Consider the following 19,000-nt stretch of genomic DNA (forward strand, 5'->3'; position numbering starts at 1 on the left):
GCCAGGTACAACAGAGGCAGGTAAACACTATCACTACCCTGCTGTTCTCCATCTACACCTTCGGCCTGGGACAGCTCATAGAGTCCCATGGCTTTCAGTATCATCTCTATGCCAATGACACACAGATCTACCTTTCTGGACCTGACATTACCTCTCTACTAACCAAAATTCCACTATGTCTGCCTGCTATTTCATCCTTCTTCTCTGCGCGATTCCTAAAGCTTAACATGGACAAAAAAGAGTTCATTGTCTTTCCTCCTCACTCATCTCCTCCAACAAGCCTTTCCATCAAACTTGATGGTTGCTCACTCTCCCCAGTCTCACAAGCTCGTTGCCTTGGAGTAACCCTCAACTCTGCTCTATCCTTCAAGCCACACATCCAAGCCCTCTTCACCTCATGCAAACTACAACTCAAAAATATCTCCCGGATCAGTTCTTTCCTTAACCAAGAATCAGCAAAAACATTAGTGTATGCTCTCATCATCTCCCGCCTCGACTACTGCAACCTCCTGCTCTCTGGCCTCCCTTCCAACACTCTTGCACCCCTCCAATCCAACCTAAACTCTGCGACCCGCTTAATCCACCTCTCATCCCGCTATTCCCCACCCTCGCCACTCTGCCAATCCCTTCACTGGCTTCCCATCTCTCAACGACTCCAGTTCAAAACATTAACCATGACATACAAAGCCATCCACAACCTGTCTCCTCCTTACATCTATGACCTAGTCTCCCTGTACCTACCTGCACGCAATCTCAGATCCTAACAAGATCACCTTCTCTACTCCTCTCTTATCTCCTCTTCCCACAATCGCGTACAAGATTTCTCCCGTGCCTCCCCCATACTCTGGAACGCTCTACCTCAGCATATCAGACTCTCCCCTACCGTGGAAAGCTTCAAGAGGAACCTTAAGACCCACCTCTTCCAACAAGCCTACAACCTACAATAGCCCTCAGTCCAGTACACCACTGCGCAACCAGCTCTGTCCTCACCTATTGTACCATCACCCATTCAATGTAGACTGAGCCATCGCGGGCAGGGTCCTCTCTCCTCCTATACCAGTCTGTTTTGTACTGTTAATGATTGTTGTATGTATACCCTCTTTCACTTGTAAAGCGCCATGGAATAAATGGCACTATAACAATAAATAATAATAATAAAATAATAAAGGTCTGGGACAGTCTCAATAAACCTTTCCAGTGCCCAGGCCCTGATGTGTGGGGTAGTCTGGCAAGGAGAGTGCATTTTTTGTAGATGGTGATGGAGTGTCTAACCAATCTTACCATCATCCTTTGTGATTCCTCTGTGCCATACAATTATTGGGTATTAAAGCTAGAAATGTGGCATGATTTCTCCCTATATGCATAGGAGATGCTGGCCTGCCCTGTCGCTAGAATTTTGTTAGAGTGGATTTTTACTGACGGAATAATAACTGATAGCATTTTTTAGTTGACAGGCGAATGTGCCTAACATGCTGACTCTTTTAAAATGAACAAGGATTGACTTGGTCCAGACTTCTCAACCCCACCAGATGACAGCAACGGAGCCTGAAGCCAATTGAAATGTTCCCTTTTTTTCTTGTGTATTCCCATGCACCCCCTCCCACTCAATAAAATGTTCATGGTTTCATCTTTTTCTTGTCCTCCTCCTCCACTATATCAACAGGGTCATCATACAGCCCTTCGTCAAAATATTTACAGGGTCATCAGGTGGTACTCTTTCAAATTTTTAGAGAATAAACAGGCATCGCTCACTCAATATTATTAGAGAGTCATCTAGCGGCTCTTGCTTCAAATTTTAAAAGGGTAAACAGGCGGCTGTTGCTCAAAATTTTTACAGTCATCAGGTGGCCCATGCTTCAAATTTTTAGAAAGTAAACAGACGGCCTTCATTCCAAAATTTTAGAATGTAAACAGGTCGCGCTTGCTCAAAATTTTTAGAGGGTCATCAAGTGGCCCTTGCTCTAAAATTTACGAGGGTAACCAGGCGACCCTCTCTCATAATATTTATAGGGCCATCATGCAACCCTCACTCTTAATTTTTCCAAGGTGTGTATGATACCCTCCTTCATAATTTTTTTAGAATATGTATAAGGCCTAGCTCTACAATAATCTTACACATATAGATGTATACTCCCAAGGGGTGCATGTTTTTCAGTTCTTGCACTTAGGGCATAGGCTTTACCTATCCAGGAGGCCCACTCCTTAAAGAAAGGAAAAAAAATGTTTTCTGAGGCCCTCCTCTACGTGTTTTCCAGGGTGTATTGCAGTCTTTCTTTTTAATTTTTGACCACACTTGCATTTAGGACATAGGTAGTGGGACTCCTAGACTAATAAAACCTAACAAATTTAAAATGTTTATGAGGCCGTCCTGTATGTTTAATAAACAGTCCCTCTTTCATCTAACTTTAGGAAGTTCTTACGTTGTCCACTGGCTTTGTGAATTTCAGAGCCTTTCCTTCATAAATTAAACAGGTTGTGTCTGACCATGTCACACACACCACAAGCCCACATAAAGTAGTAAAATGTTAAAATTACATTTACTTGTGACAACTGTTGGAAGGGTGTAGGTTTTTTTCCCACTCTACTATGTCATCTACATAGGTGATGGGGAAATATGATGACAAATGACTCGGCTATTAAGGGGTGAAGGAGGAGAGTTTTTCTCTTTATCATTTTGCCTTATATACAAGTCATTTTTCAGGGAAAAAATATTTCCTAACATTTTTTCTTGTAAAATCCACGTTATCCTTAGTTTTGTATGTTTTATTGTCAGTAGAGATGAGCGAACCGGTCGCGGTTTGGCTCGAGGTCGGTTCGCCGAACGGAGCTCCCATTCGAGTTCAGTTCGTCGAACGTTCGACAAACCGAACTCGAACCAATAGGCTATAATGGGAGGCAATCACAAACACATAAAAATGCATTATAAATGTACACATACAGTTAATAAACATTGCCATAACACTTACCGGTCCCCGCAATCCCTCCTGCACTCTGTCTCCTGCCGCTATTCCATCTGATGATCGCTGAATCCTCCCGGTGACCGGCACTGCCAGCAGGGATGCAGGACCTATCGTGACGTCAAAATAGCCATGTGACCAGTCACGTGGCTATTATCTCATTGGCTACAGACTGGTCACATGACTATGACGCGTCATGTAGGACCTGCGAGTGCATTTCTCCGGTACACGGTGCACATTTGTGTATTGCCGTGTACTGGCGACATGCTCTAGCACACGGTCGACTCCCCGTTCCGTTAGGGACCGGCTGACACAGCCGGTCATTAACGGAGATCACCGTTGCCATAGCAACGCAGTTAGCGGTGACGTCACCGCTAACCGCGGCTCCGGGATCACCATTGCTATGGTAACGCGTCTGTCAGCGTTACCGCTGTTACAGTTGTTACCGCTAGCAGCACTGATCACTCACGGAGTGAAGGCTGCACGCTGCTTCTCGTGCAGTTTTCACGGAGTGAATGCTCCATGGGAAGCAGCGTCTTCCCCCATGCAGCAGTGATGTAGCAGTGCTGCATTTGTTGAACGAGAAAGACAGAAGAGCAGGATCGTGGAGGGCTGACAGGGGGTAATAAAGATGGAGTCTCTAATGTGTCTGTGTATTTATTTCTATTAAAGTATTTTTTCTCTGTGTGGTGTCTTTTTTTTAACCCTTTATTGGAGATTCTTAATGGCCGGGTCAAACGTGCCTGACATTAAGAATCTCTGGCTTAATACTGGCTAGTAAAACAAAACCAGTAACTCATTAACTCATGATTACCCAACAAACCACCCGGCTCCAGGGCTGTTGGAAGAGTTGGATACAGCGCCAGATGATGGCGCTTCAATGAGAGCGCCATTTTCTGGGACGGCTGCGGACTGAAATTCGCAGCAGAGGCGCCCAGAAACCTCGGGCTAACCTGTGCTGCGGATTCCAATCCCCAGTTGCCTAGTTGTACCCGGCTGGACACAAAAATGGGGCGAAGCCCACGTCATTTGTTTTTTAATTATTTCATGAAATAAGTGAAATAATTAAAAAAAACGGGCTTCCCTATATTTTTGGTTCCCAGCCGGGTACAAATAGGCAACTGGGGGTTGGAGGCAGCCTGTGGCTGCCTGCTGTACCTGGCTAGCATACAAAAATATGGCGAAGCCCACGTCATTTTTTTGGTGGGCAAAAAACTTCTGCATACAGTTCTGGATGGAGTATGCTGAGCCTTGTAGTTCTGCAGCTGCTGTCTGCTCTTCTCCATACAGACAGACAGCAGCTGCAGAACAGCAGCAAAGTGGAGAAAAAGTGGAGAAAAAGTGGAGAAAAAGTGGAGACAAAAATGGAGAAAAAGTGGAGAAAAAGTAAAGAAAAAGTGGAGAAAAAATGGAGAAAAAGTGGAGAAAAAATGGAGAAAAAGTGGAGAAAAAGTGGAGAAAAAGTGGAGACAAAAATGGAGAAAAAGTGGAGAAAAGGTGGAGAAAAAGAGGAGAAAAAGTGGAGAAAAAGTGGAGAAAAAATGGAGAAAAAGTGGAGAAAAAGTGGAGAAAAAGTGGAGAAAAAGTGGAGAAAAAATGTAGAAAAAGTGGAGAAAAAATGGAGAAAAAGTGGAGAAGAAGTGGAGAAGAAGTGGAGAAGAAGTGGAGAAGAAGTGGAGAAGAAGTGTTTGTTCATGCCAGATGGGAGATAAATATTTTTTTACCGGCGCTGTCATTTACTGTAACGTGATCATCGGTGTATACCTGTGATCACGTGAGCGGGGACCGGAAAAACCGTCCTGAATCATGATCTCCAGGGTCTCAGCTAGCCCTGAAACCCCGGAGATTTTCTGACGCCGGGGGGCGCTATTCACTTATTTCTGCCTGCTGTTTATAAACGGCAGATCAGAATAAGGCTACATTAACACGACCGATCCATTTTTGCGGTGCAGTCCGCAGTCCGTTTTTTTTCACGGGTGCATCCGTGTGGCATCCGTTTCCGTTCCGTAGACGGTCCATATGTCATCTGTTTGTCATCAGTGTGCCTTCCGTTTTTTTTGTGTACTGCAAAAAAACTGAAGGTGGGTAAATGCATAAATTTACCCAGGATCCATAGCTGCATCCTACATGAGGCGGTCACATGTTCACTCCAGTGCCATTTTCTACTGTTTTTCACAGCGTAAAGCGCTCTGGTGATTTTCTTGTGCTTGTGCACTTCATATCAGTCTTTTCTGTCATTATAATGGCAGAAAGACACATAATGTCCCACTCTCCTGCATTTTGTAATTTTGCACCCTTTGGTGCCTTTCATGTGGCACTAAGGGGTGCTTAGCTTTGTATTTAGCCAAAAAAATGAAAAAAAAAATGACGTAGGGTTCCCCCTAGTTTTGTAGCCAGCTAGGGTAAAGCAGACGGCTGCAGCCTGCAGACCACAGCTGGCAACCTCACCTTGGCTGGTAATCCAAAACTGAGGGCACCCCACGCTGTTATTTTAAATTAAATAAATAATAAAAAAAAAAAACACGTAGGGGTCCCCCCAAAATTGGATCACCAGCCAAGGTAAAGCGGACAGCTGGGGTCTGATATTCTCAGACTAGGGAGGTCCATGGTTATTGGACTCTCCCCAGCCTAAAAATAGCAGGCCGCAGCCGCCCCAGAAGTGGCGCATCCATTAGATGCGCCAATCCTGGTGCTTCGCCCCAGCTCATCCCGCGCCCTGGTGCGGTGGCAAACGGGGTAATATATGGGGTTAATACCAGATGTGTAATGTCACCTGGCATCAAGCCCTGGGGTTGGTGAGGTCAGGCGTCTATCAGATACCCGACATCACCAACCCAGTCAGTAATAAAAAAAAATAGACGACAAACACATTTTTATTTGAAAAAACACTCCCCAAAACATTCCTTCTTTAACCAATTTATTAGAAAGAAAAACAAATCCAGGTCTGGTGTAATCCAAGGGGTTGCCATGATGTTCCACACTGTCCCAGTCAATGAAGAGCAGAATGTTCCCCATTGGCTGGGAGAGCAGTGCAGTGACCTGAGCTAACATCAATGGGTCAGCCCAGGTCACTGCAGGGCATGACAAGTGCTGCTGTCAGCGAGGTACATTACCTGCGCTGATCTCCAGCACACTGACAGCACCTGTCACTGAGTTCAATGACCGCCGCCTTCACAGCCAAGTATCGCGAGAGGCCCGTGACGTCACCGCTAGTCAGTCTCGGGTCGGAAGCGAGAGAAGGTGATGTGACAAGCGGCGGCCATGGAGGACAGTGACAGCGCTGAGGTCGGGATGGCGGGACTTCATCACCGCAGGTAAGCTGAGTGGGGCCATGTGTGCAGAGTGTGTGTGCAGAGTGTGTGTGTGCAGAATGTGTGTGTGTGTGTGTGTGTGTGTGTACATGCCGCGGGCAGGAGGGGGCGGAGCGAGCTGAGCGGGGAAGTGTGGGCTTCCTGCACGTAACTAGGATAAACATCGGGTTACTAACCAAAGCGCTTTGCTTGGATACCCGATGTTTATCTTGGTTACCAGCTTGTGGCAGGCTGCCAGCGATGGCTCCTGCACACTGTAGCTGTAAAAAGCCCTGCTTTTTGCTGCTAGAACCGTTCTCGAACGTATCTAGAACTATCAAATTTTAGCAAAAAAGCTCGAGTTCTAGTTCGATCTAGAACAGCCCCCAAAATCACTCGAGCCCCGAACTGGAGAACCTCGAACCGCGAACCGCGCTTAACTCTAATTGTCAGTCCATAAAAGTAAAGAAATGCTCTGACAACATTGTTCCCAGCAGCTACCTGCGGGTCAATGATAAATATAGGCGTATTCTCCATGCTGTTCCCATTCCATTTGTACACTGTTTCCATCCATTTCAGCAATTTGCATGCCCCACCCCCCGCCCTCCTGGTAGTGTTTTCCAGAAAAATGCTCAAGTTTTTCATTGACCTCCATTATGCTCATTAGCACACAACCTGCTTGATTCAAGTATTGTGCACGTGGGCATTTTAATGCTCGCTCATTACTAGTTAACACACTTTTAAGCACCACTGAATAACTAGTCTTAAACCAATTACAAAATCCTAAGGGTTCAGCTCTGTCATGGAGAACTTGAGATTTAGAAAAAAATGCATCTTTTACATCATATTTGGTTATAATTAAAATGTGCTTTATCTATGCTCTCCTTTTGATGGACTCTTTCTGAGCCAATGTGATTTCCTGATTATACAATTATATACTTCAAAGTGATTCTTTCACCTGTCTCATGAAATGTTTTTGCATGTCATATAAAAATTGCCTACTTGGGACATAGCTTCTCCTCTTGTATTTGTGCACTACGGAGTTCTAAAATCCTCTCAGCCATATCAAAGTGATAAAATGCAAAATGACTGTTTATTTTTAAGACCAGATAAAATATCTAGCAGTCTCACCAAGCATACAGTTTTCATTTTGTATTTATTCTGCATACTGAAAACTGAAAAAAATCTACTAAAATGCATTTTTTCTCTCTTCTTTTATTCTTTTTATGTGTCTTTAGTTCTGTCTTTGAAATCTTTAGATCTAATAGACACTTATGGTTTGTTGGACTCATTGGAAATATTGGAGATTTCCTGGAATTAAGACCATAATTGCCAAAAGTTCTTTCTATTTATTGAATATACAGCTCTAGCAAAAATTCAGAGACCACTGCAAAATTGTCAGTTTTTCTGATTTTTCTCTTTATAGGTATATTTTTGAGTAAAATGTAAATTGTTAATTTATTCTATAAACTACTAACAACATGTCTCCGAATTTCCAAGCAATACATTTTGTATTTTCTGAAAATGAGAAATGCTCAAAATAGCAAAAAAAATGCATTGCTTTCAGAAACAAGTTCATAATCATTTAAAAACAGCAATACAACAATTCTAATAATGTTTTCATTCAGGAAGAGTTCAGAAATCAATTTTTTGTGGAATAACCATGATTTTTAATCACAGCTATCATGTATCTTGGCATGCTTTCTACCAGTCTTTCACACTGATTTTGGGTGACCTTATGCCACTCATTGTGCAAACATTTAAGCAGTTCTTCTTTGTTTTGATGGTTTGTGACTATCCATCTTCCTCTTGATTACATTCCAGAGGTTTTCAATGGGGTTCAGGTCTGGAGATTGGTCTGGCCATGACAGGGTTTTGATGTGGTGTTCCTTCATCCACACATTGATTGACTTAGCTGTGTGGCATGGGGCATTGTCCTCCTGGAAAAACCAGTGCTCAAAGTTGGGGAACATTGCCTGAGCAGAAGGAAGCAACTGTTTCTCCAGGATAACCTTGTATGTGGCTTGATTCATAAGCCTATCGCAAAGTTTGGCCAGACCAATCTCCAGACGTGAACCCCATTGAAAACTTCTGGAATGCAATCAAGAGGAAGATGGATAGTCACAAGCCATCAAACAAAGAAGAACTGCTTACATTTTTGCACCAGGAGTGGCATAAGGTCACCCAAAAGCAGTGTGAAACACTGGTGGAAAGCATGCCCAAACGCATGAAAGCTGTGATTAAAAATCATGGTTATTCCACAAAATATTGATTTCTGAACTCTTCCTGAGTTAAAACATTATTAGTATTGTTGTTTATAAATGATTATGAACTTGTTTTCTTTGCATTATTTGGAGGACTGAAGGCAAGGCATTTTTTTGTTATTTTGACCATTTGTCATTTCTAGAAAATAAATACAAAATGTATTGCTTGGAAATTCAGAGACATTGTCAGTAGTTTATAGAATAAAAAAAAATAATAATTTTTCTCAAAAATATACTTGCAAAGAGAAAAATCATAAAAACTGAAAATTTTGCAGTGGTCCCTTAATATTTGCCAAAGCTGTATGTTATAATACCAGATTGGTTGCAATGAACAGACAGTGGAGTGCAGTACACAATTAACGTAATGCGCTGTCATGGTAACTATTGCAATATTCATTGCCATGAAAAAGTATTCATAGTCCATAAAAGTTTCCACATTTTTTCACATTACTCACAAGCCACAACGAGGCTCTCATAGATTTGCATTGAAAAGTGACCTCCAACTCACTCCATAAAGGTAGGCCACAAACTGCCCGAGACCAATGAGAGACATGCCGATAAAAGGTTAAAGCACTGGAGAGTAAAGGGTGCTTTACATGCTGCGACATCGCTGGGGTCACATCATTAGTGACGTACATCCGGCGGCGGTAGCGACATCGCAGAGTGTGACACCAAGGAGCGACGATCAACAATCGAAAAATCGTTAAAAAACGGTGATCGTTGACACATCGCTCCTGTCCTTAATATCGTTGCTGCCACAGGTACGATGTTGTTCATTGTTCCTGCGGCATCACACATCGCTATGTGTGACACCGCAGGAACTACAAACATCTCCTTACCTGCGTCCACCGGCAATGCGGAAGGAAGGGGCTGGGCGGGATGTTACGTCCCGCTCATCTCCGCCCCTCCGCTTCTGTTGGTCGGTCGCTTAGTGACACCGCAGTGACGTCGCTATGACGCCAAACGCACCTCCCCCTTGAGGGAGGGATTGCTTGGCGGTCACAGCGACGTCGCTGACAAGGTATGTGCATGTGACGCTGCCGTAGCGATAATGTTCGCTACGGCAGCGAGCACCAAATGTCGCACGAACGACGGGGCCGGGTGTTATCGCGCACGACATCGCTAGCAATTGCTAGCGATGTCGCAGCATGTAAAGTATCCTTTAGTATAAGACCAGATTAGAAGCACCACTCCAGTGGTGAAAAAGGAAAAAGCTAGAGGGGTGATTTAAATGTATTTTATTGGTATTTTATGTGACATACCAACACAGAGTAGCAAGTACATGGTTTTCTAAATATCTTAAAATTATAAATCTGTAATTAACATTACAAAGGGCACTATACAGTAAAATATAGAGATACTATGGAAATATAGCTTTCATTGTATAGCTATTGCATAAAAACAATGCAGAGGTACAAAAAAGTACAGAAAGGACATTTGTAGTGGATGTCATTATAGCCTATAATTCTAAGAACAATTGACAATCTAAGATTGTTTTCCTGCTGCTGCTAACATAATGGTAAGAGATAACCTGAATGATTGAAATGCACATAAAGAGCACATTGTTTTTCCTAGGTAAAACAGCCATTAAATACTTATGGTCTAGAATGCAAACGCTTCTGGGAATAAGTTTACATTGTGTTGCGGTATTATTACAATGTTCCAATGGAAATATAGCGATTTTGTTTAGCATCATATTGAACCTAAAATATTATGAGATATTTTCATAAATATACAGCTGGCCATTTTCTGACCCAGAAAAATATAAGTTGCTATATTTACCTTCATATCTTTAGGAAGAAACTGTATCTTTATTGCTCATGGGGATCGCTCGTCTTAAAGGGAACATGTCAGCAGATGTTCTGTTATTAAATTAATGTTATGGTGTTACATGGATTGTAAATACCTTTTCGTACATGGCCCTGAGGAAATTAGTGACTGTCCTAGGACAGAGAAAGTGGGGTTATCATGCGGCAGAGAGCCATTCTCAAAAACGTGTGTGGATGGTGCTGCAGCAGTCACAGTGGTGTGACCGTTCTTCTTATACACGTCGTTGAATCCTGACGAATTGCACGTCAGGTTGTTCAATGTTCCCGAGGCAGCACACATCGCAGTGTGTGACACCCCGGGAACATTGAACAGATCTTAACTGCCTCCCGCGGCTCCAGCCGGCAATGCGGAAGGAAAGAGGTGGGCGGGATGTTTACGTCCCGCTCATCTCCGCCCCTCTGCTTCTATTGGCCAGCTGCCGCGTAACGTTGCTGTGACTCCAGGAAGTGGACGTTCGCCGCCCACAGTAAGGTCGTATGGACGGGTAAGTACGTGTGATGGGGGTTAATCGTTTGGGCTGCACGTTAAAAAAAATTAAACGTGCCACACATACGATGGGGGCGTTGCAAATCGCATATGATATTGTATGCGAAATTGCAACGTGTAAAGCAGGCTTTAGAGTGATAAGTTGCAGTCCGGAATGACATCATTTTGCCATATTATGTATCGAAAAATGAGATAACGTTTGTATGCAATTTGCTTAACATGGATCAAATACAAAGTAATGCAAAGTTCAAACTACATAAATTGTGTTATGTAATACCATAACAAAGCTTACAAGTCTAGGTTGCACCTGCCATATCTGTAAAAGGATTTAGGATCCTGTGACATAAAAACTTGATTAAAAAAAATAAAAAAAAAATGAAAAAATAAGTTAAAAGACCCAGATAGCACTAGCTGCAACTTAGTCATGACTGTGATACTTACAGTGCCTACTCTAATATAGTGTCATCTTGGGGCAGTTGAATACAGAGGACATGCTTCTCACACCTGACCATGTTTCCTACACCATGTACTAAGAAACTGACCTGCCCTAACATCGTGTATAGTGAAATGTAATAGGAGTTGCTGACAGAGTATTCACTTGTAGGATGGTTAGGATGACACTTAGCTCTGGTCACACATTATTATCATCAATAGAGTGATTTCTGCTCTACTTCTGTTAGCAAGGGTTAACTTTACAGTATGGACCAACTGAAATATTTCAATTACGACCAACCATTGCCTATGATACAAACACACTATACATATTTCTAACCATACAGATGAAGCAAGAAAGAACCTGACAGTCCTAATGAAAACCACAAAGAATTATGTAGTTCCACAGCATGAACAAGCCTATATCTATTGATCTTAATATATGAATATATGCTACAGTCATAGCCAAAAATGTTAGCAACCTTGACATTGTTCCAGAAAATGAAGTATTTCTCCCAGAAAATTATTTCAATACCACTTGTTTTGTTATACATGTTTACTTACTTCATGTGTAATGGAACAACACAAATAAAAACAGAAAAGAAAAAAAGCATATTGGACAAAATTTCACACAAAACTCCAAAAATAGTCCTGACAAAATTGTTGGCACCCAAGACTTAATATTGACACTGAAGCACCCCGAGCCTGCAGAATAGCTTGAATATCTTCGAAACTTGACTGGGGCTGCTTATTCACCATTCAGTCTATCATGCGTTGCATCCTTTCATCAATTTTGCTTTGCCGTACTCTTCCAGGGTGTACAGTGCAGTGCCAAGTGTTGCAAACTTCTTGATTATGCTGCTCATCATGAACAAACGAACAGCTAGATCTCTGAAATGGACTTGAGTTTGTTGATATTTTTCCACAATTTTGGTTCTCAAATCCTCAGACAGTTCTCCTCTTTCTATTCTCCATGCTTAGTGTGACACACACAGACACACAATGCGAAGATTGAGACAACTTCTCCCCTTTTATCTGGTTTCAGGTGTGATTTTCATATTGCCCACACCTATTACTTCCCAAAGTTATTTACCCACACTTTTGGAAAAGTAGAAACACTTTCGTCTGGCCCATTTTTGTAGTTTTGTGTGAAATTTTGTCCAATTTGCATTTTTTTTTTCTTTTTTTGTGTTGTTCTAATACAGACAAATAAAATAAACGTGTATAACAAAAGGTGTAATTGCAATAATTTCCTGGGGAAAATACTTAATTTTCAGGAACAATTTCAAGAGTGCAAACACTTTCGGCCATGACTGTATACATATAGATAACTCCATATAAGTTTTGAACAGCTTTCACCTCTCTATAAAAATTCTCCTAAACAGTAAATCTTCAAAAACCAAAGGCACACATCCTTTTAATTAACGATTGACAGCAAAACAGTATGATTTGTCAAGTACTATTGAGGCCAAATTTAGAAATGGAGATCAAGTATATTCACTGTAAATTTTACGCTGAAAATATGAAATAAAAAAAATACCTTGAAATTAGGTCAACAGAAATTTGAAATGTTTCATTACAAACATTTGTGAAAGAATGAGTCGTTCTAAAGAGCTCCCTGAATGGAAGGATGATACTATAAAAGGCTAACAATTTTTTTTGTCTCAAATATTCTGCGATCAACTGTTAGTAGTCCTATTGGAATAATGGAAGCATTTAGCATTTTACCACTTATATTCCCAAAGTTTCATTATCTTAATTAAGATAATTATAATTGTCTGGTTAATATTAATTGGATGTGCTTCCAAACATTTGCATCCTTGGATAAAACAGAATAACATTGTCAATATCCTTAAACATTTTAAATGTGTATTACCATGAAACCAAGTTGCAATTTGTCCGCTATCCTTTTCCAAACCGGCACGTCGAGGAATCTGTTCTTCCTTAAACCAACGTGCAATAACATCCTTGGAGATAGGACGAGCTGGACGCTCCCATACTTTTCTAGTAAAGAGAGCATTGGATTAAATCAGCGCTTTACAATCTCATTTCTTGGTTTAAGCTCTATTTTTATGTTTTTAAGTTGTACGGTGGAGTGATTGCGTTCTGTTCTTCAGCTGTGCCATTTCTTGATATGTCTGATATTGTTGTTATATGGATTATGAGTTCATATGGCATTATTGGCATGTCTGCGGCCTCTTTGTTATTATGATCAGTAGTTGTCCCGGGAGCTGTACCTCTATATATCCCATGTTAATGGCTACTTACATACTATAAATATTATAGAATAAAGTATTGAACCCCTTTAGTCAACATTTAACATCCTATCCAATAAATCACTAGCATATAAGCATGGCCATTCTACCTCATGTCCATTAGAAACAGTAAGGACATATCTGTAGGGGTGTAAAAGTTGTAGTCCCACCAAGGCCTGAAACCATGGGGGCCCATTATATCCATCAGTAACATGTGGAGATGGACACTACATACCACTTGGAATAAAAAGGGGAGATTTGAGTTCTCCAACTTAGCTCTTTTTTATGAATCCATGCAGTTCATGTTGTAATTGCCTTAATATAGAATTTGGGAATCACTATTGATCTACTGGTACGACATTTGCCACAAATATGGAAAACAATGTGTTTCAGCAATACAAAAAAATCATTATATTATAAACTAAATATGATTAAAATATGATAATTTCTATAACATATAATTTAAATGTATCAAAGAGAACTTACTGAAGTGGCACGTCAAGTTTAGCTGGTGATGAACTGCTGTTCTCTTGATTAGATTCTTGACCATTGCTGAGGTTTGTGTTTTGGAATAAATTACTTAACCCGGCTACCTTTCCTTTCTGAATGGCTCGCAGAGATTGACGATGATATTCAGCCCTTGCCCTGCGAGCTTTGTGTTTGCGATCTTCATCTGCTGCCTTTGACTTGCGCACTGAAACAAAATTAAATGAACAAGGTAGACTAGCTAACTAAAAGCATTCAGGCTATTGGGGGCTCATTTTGTTCTTTGGTCTGAGAAGCCCCATCTATTCTATGTACTCCACTCCATACTTTTCATAATTAGTTAGAAGTAGACCAACACTAGTGATGGTGTAATTGTTCTGCAAGGCTTGACAATGTAAAATAGTTTTCCAATGTAGAATTGGGTGTAGAACACCCAATATTACCCTAGTGAATGATAATCTGCCAGCAGAGGTGTCTGGAAGCAGATTACTGCATGTGTACTGTGTGGAAAAGAGAGATAACTATCAGCTAAATATGTATTTAGTCAACAATGTTCTTGGGTGTTTGGTCACCTTAAAGCTGGGTTCACACATAGCGACAGCGACAATGACATCGCTGTTACGTCACTATTTTCTGTGACGTAACAGCGACCTTGTAAGTCGCTGTTATGATCGCTGCTTAGCTGTCAAACACAGCGACGCAGCAGCGATCATAACATTGCTACATGTGCAGAGAGCAGGGAGCCGCGCACACTGCTTAGCGCTGGCTCCTTGCTCTCCTAGCTACAGTACACATCGGGTTAATTAACCCGATGTGTACTGCAGCTACATGTCACAGTGCAGAGAGCAGGGAGCCACGCACACTGCTTAGCGCTGGCTTCTTGCTCTCCTAGCTACAGTACACATAGGGTTAATTACCCGATGCGTACTGCAGCTACATGTGCACAGAGCAGGAGCCGGCACTAACAGCAAGAGCGGCGGAGGCTGGTAACGAAGGTAAATATTGGGTAACCAGGGAAAGGTCTTCCCTTGGTTACCCGATGTTTACAGTGGTTACAGCTTTCCGCAGCTGCCAGACGCCGGCTCCTGCTCCCTGCTCACTTCATTTTGTCACTCTCTCGCTGTCACGCACAGCGATGTGTGCTTTACAGCGGGAGAGCGACGACGAAAAAATGAAACAGAGCATTCAGCAACGAGCAACGACCTCACAGCAGGGGCCAGCTCGTTGCTGGATGTCACACACAGCGACAGCGACGGGACGTCTCTGCAACGTCACAGAAAATGGTGACGTAGCAGCGACGTCGTTGTCATCATCGCTGTGTGTGACACCACCTTAACACTAGGCCAAGAAGGTTTTGGCATTTCATGACCTAGCTAGATGGTAGACCACCATCATTGTTTACAACAGTTGTACCTTGCTATCATCATATCTTAATTAAAGCCATACACATTAGACTAAAGTGAGCCAAACCACCAGTATTGGTGTGATTAGCCAACAGTCTAATGTGTGTGGTAGCCACAGGCAGACTATAAAGAGGGCAACTTGAGCTACCGCCTTGGACCAAAGGCAATATTTCTCTCATAATATTTTTTGTCCCACCAACTGGATTCAAATACATTGAACAATATCCATCCTCCAGACCTCACAGGTGTGGCGTATCTATAAGCTGATTAAACAGCATGATTATTGCACAGATGTGCCTTAGGCTGGCCACAAAAAATGGCCACTCTAAAATGTGCAGTTTTATCACACAGCATAATGCCACAGATGTTGCAAGTTTTGAGGGAGCATGCAATTGGCATGCTGACTGCAGGAGTGTCCGCCAAAGCTCTTGCCAATGAATTGACTGTACATTTCTCTACCATACACCATCTCCAAAGGCGTCTCAAAAAAATTGGCAGAACATCCAACTGGCGTCACAACTACAGACCGTGTCTAACCACACCAGCCCAGGACTTCAACATCTAGCATCTTAACCTCCAAGATCCTCTGAGACCAGCCACCTGGACAGCTGCTGCAACAGTCAGTTGCATAACCAAACAATTTCTGCACAGACTGTTAGAAACCATCTCAGGGAAGCTCATCTGCTGCTCATCATCCTCACTGAGGTCCCCACCTGACTGCAGTTCATCAACATACCCGACTTGAGGGACTTGAGCGGCGAGAAACTCACATTCTATAGCATATGGCACATTGTAAAAGTGTTCTCCATTACTGGACCACCCTAATACTGTAAAATTGAACATTTTAGAGTGGCCTTTTTGTGGCCAGTGTAAGGCACATCTGTGTAGAAATCATGCAATATAATCAGCATCTTAATATGTCCCACCTGTGAGGTGGGTGGATTTTCTTAGCAAAGTCGAGGTGGTCAAAAACACAGATTAAGACCGTCAGTGATTCTGGTACGTATGTGCTAGTTTTTATACGTACCAGAATCACTGACGTACGCAGACCCTCAGTGGGTCTACTCACACATCAGTGATTTTTCACTGACCATGTCTCTGTGCGGCGAACAAGTGTATCCATGATTGCCGCACGGAGATATATCTGTTTTTTTTCTGGCATCACTGATGTCCCACGGACCACACTGTGGTGTGATGTGTGAAACACGTACCAGAAAAAAACTTGCATTGAAAATAAAAAGCATTTTCAACTCACCTTCTCCAGCGACGCTCTGTTCAATTTCTGCTATCTGCTTCTTCCTGGCCGGCTCATTATGACATGCATATTCATGTATGCAGCTACAGCCAAAAAGGAAGTAGCTGCAGAGGTGAGAGACACAGCAGCCGGATACTGCAGAGCTAGAGACTTCAGCACCACGGACAGCAGAAACGGGACAGGTGAGTATACATCCATGTGCAATCACGAGAAAAAGGAGAACCAGAGCAAAAAGCTGAATCAAATATCACAAAAGTTGTTTTTGTTTTTTTTTATTTTTGTATTCAAAGTGCACAGTGCAGTACATAAGACATTAATGTAGATAAAAAAGAGAGGGGGTGGGGAACAGGGGTACAAAAAAGATCAACATTAGCCGGGTATGAACTAACAGGCAGAGATGTTCAATGTTGGTAAACCCCTAATCACCTGGGATAAATGGGAGGAGTCTGTATGCTGAGTAGGGTCAAATAAAACTGGGTAACCCCGAGGGGTTAAAACACAGAGGACAAGTCCTTATGGTGGGTCAGGATCATTGGCGAGAAGTGTGATTAGCAGTCAGGAAGCATCCAAAGGTGCAGAGTAAATACAGTAAAATTTGATCACGTGAGACTAGTAAAAAATCCCACAAGAACAAGAATGCTCTGGCTGAGTATTCAAAGGACTGGGTCAAAAAATACCACTTAAATTAGGTGGTATGTGTGGTATATAGAGTATCAGTATAGCAGACCCCCAGGGTAGATTAAGATATTAACCCAAGTCACGAAAAGTATTTCAGTAATTACTGATGTGTGTTGGAATTATCATGTAAGTAGGTAATTATTATGGCGAGACTCAACATGGCAGGACGGAGTCGTGGTGAGAATAAGATGGAGCAATGTTGTTGCTACAAAAATACTGTTATATAAGCCACAATAAAAAAATATAGGGATTGTCCAAAAGATAGAGTGTGGTAAAAAAGGGTGCATCCCGTGAGCAATGTATAATAGTAAATGGAAAATCCGTTTAACAAGACACAGAAGAGATTAGAATGAAGGGTAATGCAGATACAGGACAAATTATCCCGAAGGCAATCAGGTAGGGGTAAGGCAAAGTGCCCGTTTAAAAGAACATGTTACCTGAGTCCAATGGCAGGGGGCCCGACGCACGTTTCGTGGCTATTAGCGCATCGCTTGCCGCTTCATCATGGGGGAAGGTGAGAAGTGGACTCCTCACCTTCCCCCATGATGAAGCGGCAAGCGATGCGCTAATAGTCAGTTGTATGATTACAAGGGTCAAAAGAGATGATTTTTCTATTTGGCTATTCATTGGTCTCAGGCTGGAAAGACTTAGTACCCTCAGTTGTTCTGTGTAACGGTCCCTAATGACCACCGATCAATTGGTAAACGTTTCCCTTTTGGTGGTCATTTAATGGCCTGTTTATACAAACAGACCAAAGTAAAGGATGCTTACTGCAAGATCTGTAATAGATCAGTGGACTTAAGCGGGCTTTACATGCTACGATTTCGCTACAGCGATCTCGTTGGGGTCACAGATTTTGTGACGCACATCCGGTCGCTGTAGCGATGTCGTAGCGTGTGACTCCTAGGAGCGATTTTGGATTGTTGCAAAAACATCCAAAATCGCTCCTCGTTGACATGGGGGTCCGCTGCCAGTTACCGCTGCTGTCGAAGGGGCGAAGTTGTTCCTCGTTCCTGCGGCAGTGCACATCGCTACATGTGATGCCGCAGGAACAAGAAACATCTCCTACCTGCCTCCGGCCACAATGCGGAACGAAGGAGGTGGGCGGGATGTTACGTCCCGCTCATCTCCGCCCCTCCGCTTTCATTGGGTGGCCGCTTAGTGACGTCGCTGTGACACCGAACGGACCGCCCCCTTAGAAAGGTGGCGGTACGCCGGTCACAGCGACGTCACTATGCAGGTAAGGTATGTGTGACGGGGGTGCCAAATTTTGTGCGCGACGGGCAGCAATATGCCCGTTTCGCACAAACGATGGGGCTGGGTCGCATGCTAGCGATATCGGGCCGGATATCGCAGCACGTAAAGCCACCATACACTGGACAATATCTAATGTAATAACCACGATGCCATGTTGATTTCAATATACTGTATTAAGTTAAGAATAAGATATCATTGATATAGAAAAGGAAAAATATATTAAAATAAAAAAAAAAAAAAAATTTTGCTTCTACTTACATTGTTCTTGCCACTCTTGCTCGTCATTTTCATTACGTTGACTTTGCAGTTGTGCCCTCTTTAGGCTCAGGTAGAGCTCTTTTGCACGTAGCTCTTCTCTCTGGCGAATTTGTTCTTCACCCCTTTTCCTTTCCTCACCTTCCCGTTTC

General features: G+C 42.5%; 1 protein-coding gene across 1 annotated transcript in view; it reads right to left on the reverse strand.

Moving 5' to 3' along the window:
* Positions 1-19,000, reverse strand: part of SH2D4B (SH2 domain containing 4B) — a 524,447-nt gene that overhangs the window by 197,183 nt on the left and 308,264 nt on the right. The window contains exons 4-6 of the mRNA XM_075349020.1: positions 18,852-18,999; positions 14,001-14,208; positions 13,136-13,263 (exon numbers count right to left, since the gene is read on the reverse strand). Of these exons, the coding sequence (XP_075205135.1) occupies positions 13,136-13,263; positions 14,001-14,208; positions 18,852-18,999 (484 nt within the window). The remainder of the gene's footprint in view (positions 1-13,135; positions 13,264-14,000; positions 14,209-18,851; position 19,000) is intronic.

The sequence above is a fragment of the Anomaloglossus baeobatrachus genome, chromosome 5, assembly GCF_048569485.1.
Source record: "Anomaloglossus baeobatrachus isolate aAnoBae1 chromosome 5, aAnoBae1.hap1, whole genome shotgun sequence".
Lineage (NCBI taxonomy): Eukaryota > Metazoa > Chordata > Amphibia > Anura > Aromobatidae > Anomaloglossus > Anomaloglossus baeobatrachus.